Below are 8,946 nucleotides of genomic sequence, written 5' to 3'. Positions count from 1 at the left end.
ACGGAGTTTCCAGCCGGTCCTGAGGTGGGGGTGTCTGTGGGCGGCTCTGCTCTGCCCATATCGCCACCAGCCCATCCAAGGAGAAGGGAGAGGCCGGGCTACAGAGCCGGTCATAACACCACGCACACTGGGGGATGCAGACGTGCACTCAGGGCTGCCTGGCCCGGCGGCCATAGACTGTGAGCCCGTCTCCAGGCCAGGGTCCTGGCTCCTCGGGGCACTAAGCCCACCCAGCCCAGCATCCCGCAGTCAAAGCCCCTGACCAGCAAGCCTGCACTGGGCTGGCGACAGGAAACCCCGGGTCCCTGAGAACTCGGGGTGCATGTGTGTGTCAGGGTGTCAGAGAGACAGACAGGCAGCCCCTGGGAACACATAACCTGGCATCTGCGGGCCTGCACTGACGTTCGTGTTTGCAAGTCTGAGAGTGTCAGGCACGCCCAGGGTGGTGGCTTAGGCGCATTAACGGGACACCGTGAGCAGAAAGTGGCAGGTCTAAGCAGGTCTGGCAAGGAGTGTGTGTCTCTTTGCATCTGTCCTGTGACGTCAGGTCTGCTGGCTGGGAGTCAGGCCCAGGTGTCCCTGTGCGGCAGGGACGCAGCCCCAGGGCAGGCCTCCGTGCAGGTGGCACAGGCCCCTCCTCTGAGCATCCCAGGGAGGCAGCGGCAGGCGAGCGTCCCAGCGAGCACGTGTGCAGCCCTGTGAAGGCGGCCGGCTCCCGGTGGGGCGGGCAGAGCGGGCCTGGAGCCTATCATCTGGGCACGTACTCCCGGGGCAGCCCGGCCCAGTTGTGGTCGCGCAGGGCCTGATCCACCGTCCGGATGTAGCCGTTGATCAAGTCCTTCATCTCTGGGGTGAAGGGCTCAGGGTCATGTGGGCGCCGGCCGCGCCGCCGGAAGCTGCCTTCCTTGTTGTTCTCCACACACAGCAGGCGCTCCTCACTCACGGACACGTTGAGGAAGGCTACCATCTCCCTCAGCGTGGGCACCAAGCTGCGCCTCAGCTCCTCGTAGTGAACCACCAGCAGTCGCTTGCCATACTTAAGCCAGTCCAGCACATGCGAGGACCACCACGACGCATAGCTGTTGACAAAGTCCGGCCACTCTGTGGAGAAAAGAAGGGGTGCCATGTCAGAGCCCGGCCCGGCGGGCCTGGGGCCTCCCCTTCTGGGGGCCAGGATGCTCCATCCCCCTCTGCCTGGGACCAACCTGCCCGGATCCCCCCACCAAGGAAGGATCTCGTGAGGGGTGACCTTGTGAGGGGGACAGTTACTATGAGGCTGGGCTCTGAAGAGCCCCAAGCCTGCCTGGGAGGTGTGACCTTGGGTCCGCCTTCCCCTAGCAGTTTCCTTGGAAACACACCAAGACACATGGGGTCTGAATGTTCCAAGAACTGGTTCTCCCTCTGATGGACCTTGACCTCTGGAACCATCCCTGGACAGGAAGAGCCCAGAGTCTCAGGCCTATGGGACACAGCGGAGTTAGACAGCAAGGCTGGGCATTTCTGTTGAGATGACCCTCAGTTCACCTTGATGTTGCCTTGGCAACTGTGCACATCATCCAGTCTGGGTGATGGGGGCTGAGCAGTGTGTGAGGGCAGATGCTGGGCTTCCCAAGGACATAAAGATGCTGTGCAGGCTGGGTTTCCTGTCCCAGGTGCTCCTATGCAGCTACACGGGGTGCATAATTGATGCTTATTGACACATGGGTGTGACCGCCAGTTTAACCAGTGATGTACAACAAGGCAAGGGTTGGAGCTGCAATCTTGGACAGATGATCTGGTCCATGACATTTTTTTTCCAGCAAATTTAGAAAGTCAGTGCCCCCACCCGCTCCCCGCCTCAGTGGAGAGAAGGATGCCAATATCAAGAATCACCCCCAACAAAATAAGCTTCCATAACTGGGTTATTGCACTGTGTTCAGTCACTCATTCATATTTGACCCTTGTGACTCCATGGACTGTAGCCCACCAGGCTCCTCTGTCCATGGAATTTTCCAGCCAAGAATACTGGAGTAGGTTGCCATTTCCTCCTCCAGGGGATCTTCCCTACCCAGGGATTGAACCCTCGTCTCTTGCGTCTCCTGCATTGGCAGATGGATTCTTTACCACTAGCGCCACTCTGCGATGCTGTGGGAAGCATTTGCTTTCTCTGATCTTCTTAATGATCCTAAGAGGTAGGGGCCATAGGGTTTTAAGGTGAGAAAAGCAAGGCTCAGAAGACAGGGTCTGCAGCTTGCCTGGGGTCACTGGCCTGGTAAGAGGCCCAGGAGGGATCAGAGCTCAGCCTGCCTGCTGGCTCAAGGGGAATCAGAGGGAGGCAGGAATGGCTGGAGAGGGGAGTAGCCTAGGGGGAGTGTGTCAGGGAATGGGGAGAACACCCACCAGCCTCAGCTGACCACACAGGGACAGAAGCAGGAGCCTGCCCAGTCTTGTCTCTCATCATGCCACCCAATCTGCTGGACACAGCTGTATTTCTGACAGCTTCGTTTTGTATCACTCACCGCCCTGACTTGTGTCTCTCTAATCCATTACCCAAAGGTTAGACTGTGTGCCTGCCTTGAGGGTGACAATCATGACCCCTTTAGCCAACCCCTGGCACCTCGCTCAGCACCTGGCACACAGTAGGACTTCGGTTAGTATGTATCAGCAGATGACTCCAGGAATAAAGAGGCAGCCCGTCCCCTGCCCTGCTGGCCCCTTCGGCTCACCTTTGCTCTTCCAGTTGCGGTCAGCTGCGTAGCCCAGGTGCCCGGCGCATTTTCTGTTGAACTCAGCCACCAGGGACCTGTATGGGTTCCGGATGAGCAGGATAGCCGAGTCAAACATCTCAATCTCCCTCCTGCCGCTCTCGTGGGTCTTCACGCAGATGGTACGCCGGCTGCGCCAGTGGTCCTTCTCGCCCTTGAACCCTGCCCGTGAGAAAGGCATTATGGAGACCCCACTGCCACAGTGGCAGACAGGTGTGAACCCTAACCTGTGCCCCCAGGGAGAGCCGACACTGGTGGGCACTGAGGGGCCACTGGGGCAGCCTCTAACCACAAGGCCTGAGCCTGCCCAAGAGATAGTGAGCGAGGGAGGCATCTAAGTGGGAAAAGATGGCATCTGCAAGAGAAAGCAGATCAGGCACCTCCTGTGGATCCCGGAAGTCAGGAGGCAGAGGCCTGATGATACCTCCTTTGGGCACCTTCATGGCTATTTCACATGAGCATTGCAGAGAGGCTGATGAATGAACCGTAGCTGCAGGCTCAGAGTGGGTATGTGACTTGCTCAAGATCACACAGCACCACAGCATCAGAGCCAGGGCGCTCTCCATGTGGCTTTGTGTGTCCCTGGGAGGCCTTCGCCATTTGCCCACCTTCCCACGGGGTGGGCAGGATCCCCATCAACAGGCTCAAGGGCAGTCAAGCAACTGTAGCCCCACCCTCTGACCGTATGTCCTGTAACTGAGCTCCAGTCTTGCATTCACGGAGACTCTCCCCAGTCCTACACAGCGTCATGCATTTATCAACAAAGATCATTGTGTGCCCATGCCGTGCTGAAATTTATGTCATGGATAAAGGGGTAAGACTCAGAACCTGTCTTCAAGCTTATAGTCTATTGGGGGGAGGGCAGGTGGTTCAGGGGTAAAGAATCTACCTCCAATGCCGGAGGCTCCGGTTTGACCCCTGGGATGGGAAGATCCCCCAGAGAAGGAAATGGCAACCCGCTCCAGTATTCTTGCCTGGAGAATCCCATGGGCAATGGAGCCTCGCAGACTACAGTCCATGGGGTCGTAAAGAGTTGGACACAACTTAGAGAAAAAATAACAACAACAGCTATTTGGGGGACAGCCCAAGTGTATGTAATACAGAGGATAGGGGCTTATGGGGACAAAGAGTAGGGGGACCAGTTTGGGAGTATGGTGGGAGGTGATAGAAGGCTTCCTGCAAAGATGTCCCCTGAGGCTAATCTGGCCACATCCCAGTGTAGCCCATGGCCTCAGCTCTGGGGACACGCTCCATAAATGTACATGAGTTGGTCTTCAGCTCTTGGAAACATAAAGGAGTCTCACCCCCACCCCATGAATGGCTGGGAAGCATCTATGTCTACAGCCAGCAGCGAGGGAGTCTTTGATGCCTGGAAAATGCAAGTCTCTTTTGAATCTGAAAGTCTGGGGTCACCAGCTGAAACTCAACATATGTTTTCAAACTCATCTCTGCCATGGGCCAAACACCAAAAGTCTTTGCTTTGATTCATTCTGTCAAACAGCTGGGAAGTTCCAGGAAAGAATGAGTCAATCCATGGGCTGAGGAAGCATGTGATCTGGTCTTTGACACCCTGAGACCCAGGGTGTCTTTTGTACTGTCTTAGCCTAATTCAGCAGTGACCACTTTTCCTTATAACTCAGACCAGGCTCACCCATGACAGGTTTGGTGTTTGGGCACTGGAGTTGCCTTGAGAATTTCACGTGTGCACGTGTGTGTTCATTGCTCTGACAGTGCTCTGTGACCTGCGGCTATACCTAACCAGTCCCGTAAGGCTCAAAGATGCGCCCAGGTAGCTCTAGAGCCATTCAGAGACAGTGTCGCTGCAACCCTTGATACCTGGCTGTCGAGCCACTGGGTCACTTAGCCATGTGTTGACCAAGACAGCCAGCTGTTTGAATAAGGTAAAGGCCTTCTAGATGAATATGGTGGGCAGCTACAGCCTGTACACAGTAGGTGGTTCCCAGGGGACTAGACCAGAGTGAGCAGGACCACAGTCTTCATCTGGCTACTTTGCCTATAGGTGCTGTAACACTCAAGGCTCCCAAGGATGAGCTTCCCTGGTGGCTCAGTGGTAGAGAATCCCCCTGCCAACGCAGGAGACACAGGTTTGATCCCCAATTCGGGAAGATTCCAAGTACCGCGGAGCAACTAAGCCCGTGAGCCACAACCACTGAGCCCGAGTGCCCTAGAGCCTGTGCCCTGCAGAAAGAGAAGCCACTGCGATGAGAAGTCCTTGCACCAAAACTAGAGAGTAGCCCCTGCTAGCCACTAGAGAAAAGTGTGCAGCAACAAAGACCCAGTATGACCAAAAATAAACAAATAAACAAATACACAAAAAGAAAACCACCCATCAAGCTTTGTGCTACATAATACTAATAAATAAACGTGAGTTCAAAAAATTTTTTAAAGACTCCCAACTATGATGAGATATGGACACCCTTAGCTTTTTTACCAGCCAGATCAAGACTGCTGTGGGTAATCACAGAACCTCAGGAACTTTCTGTTTTCTCTAGGAGGTTAATGATAGGCTCCTCTTTCCCTAAACCAAACTCTGAGCTAAGAATCCCAGAGAAACTGTTGTAACACCTGACAACAGAGAAATCTATTTCACCAAATATGTATCCCACTTGGCTTATCTGAGGTTCTTAGTCTTAAACAGAGCACAGATTTGAGCCGTTTTAAAGTTCATTTACTTGACATAATGAGGCCTCTTATTTCTACAAGAGAAATATTAGAAATCATTAAACTCTTGAAGATTTTTGGACCTAGTTTTAAGAAACAGTATTTTGATAAGCTACATTTACCTCGGGGGAAAAAAAAAATGAACAGATGAAGTCAGTTTCCCCTAATTATTGAGGGCTGTAAAAATTAAGGAAAATTTTAAAAATGTTTATTGAGAGGGAATCTAAGTGACTAGGCTTTCCCTTTGAATCCAGATCAGATCTTGTGAATTTCCTCTCAAGTGAGGTCCTAGAGCTGACTGCTTCAGCATCACACAGGAGCTTGTTGGAAATGCCAGTTCCTAGGCCCCATCTCAGATTAATCCAGTCATACTCTCTTGGTGGCGGGGTGGGTACAAACCAGGAATCTATGTTGAATTAATAAGCCCTCAAGGTATTGCTTAGGGCTTCCCAGGTGGCTCAGTGGTACAGAATCTGCCTGCCAATGAGGAGATATAGGAGACGCCAGTTCGATCCCTGGGTTGGGAAGATACCCTGGGGGAGGAAATGGCTACCCACTCCAGTATTCTTGCCTGGAAAGTTCCATGGACAGAGGAGCCTGGCCGGCAACAGTCCCTGAGGTCTCAAAGAGTCGGATGTGACTTAGCGACTGAGCATGCACACACAAGGCGATGTTGACACACATTCAAGAGTGAGAAGCACAGCTCTGGTGCTCCAAGGAGGACCTGGGCTGCAGAGGCTGCGGTCTGGGCCTGAGAGCTGCCTCCTCCCTTCCCGGCAGCCCTCACTCACCTTTGTTGTAGAGAGTTCCGTCGAAGTAGTAGCTCCCTGTATAGAAGCCGGTGGCATGCTCAATGAGGTGCCGCGCCCATGTGTTCCCCGCTCCGGGGAAGCTCGACAGAGCCACGAACACCTTGGATTTGGTGGGCAGGAACCTCCGGTCTGTGCATCGAGTGTCTGAAAGTCCAGAAGTCATCTCAGGGTTCCCCATTTCCACTGTGACTCCCAGACTCACAGCCCAACTCCTCTTGGCAGGAAATGCAGACCCAAGCCCCCCATTTAATGGAATGGGAAAACTGAGGCTCAAAGAGGGGAAGGGATTTGCCACCTGGACCTTGGCTGCATGAGTCTGTGGCTGGCCAGAGAGAGCCCCAGTGATGACGAGACCTCCCACTGGACGAGTCTAGTGGGAATCAGTGCCCTGTGGGTGCCAAACCTCATCTTTCAAGTGGTCACAGCCAAACCCTCCTGGCCCAGCTCAGGTAGTTCCAGACTCTGCAGGGGAAGTGGGTTGGGGTCGTGGCCAGGCAAAACAATGTCACACACCAGGTAGAGCAGTAAGGAATCAGGATTCAGAACTTCCGGTGTTAGTCGCTGTGCCCCCTCTTTCTGGGAGGCCCTCCAGGGCTGTGTCAGGGGCACATGGAACCCTCAGGTGAAAGTCTCCCAAGACCCGAGGGCTGTGCTGGGTCACCATAGGTGTTTGATAAAGGTGACAATGACCTTCCCCACCTGCTCTTCCTCTTATCAGCCCCTAAGTTCAGCTGGGGCAGACCTGCTTCTCAGACAAGGAAGATGCTGGGGTCTTGGCACAGTCTGAGTGACTCACTGGTCCCCAGGTATGGGCTGGCTCAGGGATGTCCCAACAGTCACTGGGCTCCCCTGTCACCCAGCCCCACCACCTTGCCATGTTATCCCTCTGGACCCTGCCTCTCTGCTCTTCCTCAAACCACGTTCATCCCCAGAGTCAGATAAAAGTCAGGTGCTCTTCGCACGGATCCCTGCATCCTCTGTCCAGCCTCCAGGGATGGCAGAGGCCTCTCCGTTCATATTATCCCAAGATAGGACCACCCACCAAGATGCCTTCCCCATCCCGGGACCATATACTCAGTCCAGACTCCCAGACCAAGTACAGAAGGAGAGCCCTACATGCCAGTTCACTCTGGGGTGGAACTCACCCTGCACAGGGGTCTGGTAGACCTCGCAGTACTCTGCCAGCCTCTGGGCCTCAGACTCCTGGCCACACAGCGAGCTGTCCACGGCATCCCGCAGGTTGAACTGGGGGGTGGAGTAAGCACAGTAGCACTCCCAGCCCCGGAGGATGGCCAAGGGGAACTCCTGCCGAGGAGGAGAAAAAGAGATGTGTCTCCAGTGAATGGTGAAAGCAAGGGCCACGACCCCACTGCTCAGGCACTGGGGCGATCTCTGCGGATGTCCTGCCAGCTGCTTGAGATCAACATGGGTGTCTGTCCATCCTTTCAGGGCCAGGCACTGAGGCCAAACCCGGGGAGACAAAGCTCAACAAGATGGGACTCTGCCCTCCAGCAGCTCACTGCTGGCCAGTGACAAGCCTATAGTTAACACCAGAGTGCAAATGGTGCTTCTAGGAGGGGTAACTCCAGTGGGGGGACTGGATCTGAGATCTTGGAGACGTCAGGAGTGCTGGGGAGGGAACGGCACTCCAGGTCTGGGAGTCACATGAACGCATGTGTGCAAGGGTGAGCATGGGACAGAGAAGCCCACCCAAGGGCAGCTTAGTGAGGTGCTCAGCATCTTTAACCAACAGACTGTGGAATTCCTGCCAGCCTTCCCTGGAGAGAGACAACCTAACCCCTGTTTCTGCAGTCCTGCTTTGGGGTGGTGGCAGGGTGGATGACAGTTTCCCACGCAGCATCTCTTCAGGACGGGAGGGGTGGACAAGGGCAGGCCTTGATTGCTCTGAGCTGATCCACTCAATGGGGACTTCCTGAAATCTACCAGAGCTAGGAGAAGGACAAGTCGCTCCTCGCAGCCTTTATTTATTTTTTAATATTTATATATTTGGCTGCACTGGGTCTTAGTTGCCACATGTGGGATCTTTAGTTGCAGCATGTGGGATCTAGTTCCCTGACCAGGGATCGAACCTGGGCCTCCTTCATTGAGAGCATGGAGTCTTAGCCACTGGACCACCAGGGAAGTCCCACCTGGAAGTCTTTTACATACATTTTCTTGGTTCCCTCTGGGCAGGAGGCTGCACCCACCACACAGTGGTGAGAGCTGGGGTGCTGGTCTCCAGAAAGCCTGAATGTGAATTCAGGTTCACAGGCTGGGTAACTTTGAACCTCTCTGAATGTCACCATTGAACAAAGGTAATAAAACCCACCTTGCACATCCGTTGTGAAAACTAGATGTGCATGTGTGCTCAGTAGATTCAGTCGTGTCCGCCTCTGCAACGCCATGGACTATAGCCTGCAAGGGTCGTCTGTCCATAGGATTTCTCCAGGCAAGAATACTGGAGTGGGTTGCCATTCCCCCTTCCAGGGGATTTTCCCAACCCAGGGATTGAACTTGAGTCTCCTGTGTCTCTTGCATTGCAGGCAGATTCTTTACCCACTGAGCCACCTGGGAAGCCCGAAAACTAGATGCTGCTGCTGCTGCTGCTGTCGCTTCAGTCATGTCCAACTCTGTGCGACCCCATAGACGGCAGCCCACTAGGCTCCTCTGTCCCTGGGATTCTCCAGGCAAGAACACTGGAGTGGCTG

The 8,946-nt window shown here is 54.3% G+C and overlaps 1 protein-coding gene across 1 annotated transcript in view; it reads right to left on the bottom strand.

Annotated features, from left to right (window-relative positions):
• Positions 1 to 6: 6 nt before the first annotated feature.
• WSCD1 (WSC domain containing 1) overlaps positions 7 to 8,946 on the bottom strand; it is a 32,323-nt gene continuing 23,383 nt past the window's right edge. The window contains exons 7-10 of the mRNA XM_010847509.1: positions 7,384 to 7,543; positions 6,218 to 6,382; positions 2,706 to 2,906; positions 7 to 1,101 (exon numbers count right to left, since the gene is read on the bottom strand). Coding sequence (XP_010845811.1) covers positions 749 to 1,101; positions 2,706 to 2,906; positions 6,218 to 6,382; positions 7,384 to 7,543 — 879 coding nt within the window. The 3' untranslated portion in view covers positions 7 to 748. The remainder of the gene's footprint in view (positions 1,102 to 2,705; positions 2,907 to 6,217; positions 6,383 to 7,383; positions 7,544 to 8,946) is intronic.

The sequence above is a fragment of the Bison bison genome, unplaced genomic scaffold (genome assembly GCF_000754665.1).
Source record: "Bison bison bison isolate TAMUID 2011002044 unplaced genomic scaffold, Bison_UMD1.0 scf7180017864249, whole genome shotgun sequence".
In the NCBI taxonomy this organism is placed as follows: Eukaryota; Metazoa; Chordata; class Mammalia; order Artiodactyla; family Bovidae; genus Bison; species Bison bison.
This window is presented reverse-complemented; position numbering and strand designations above follow the sequence as displayed.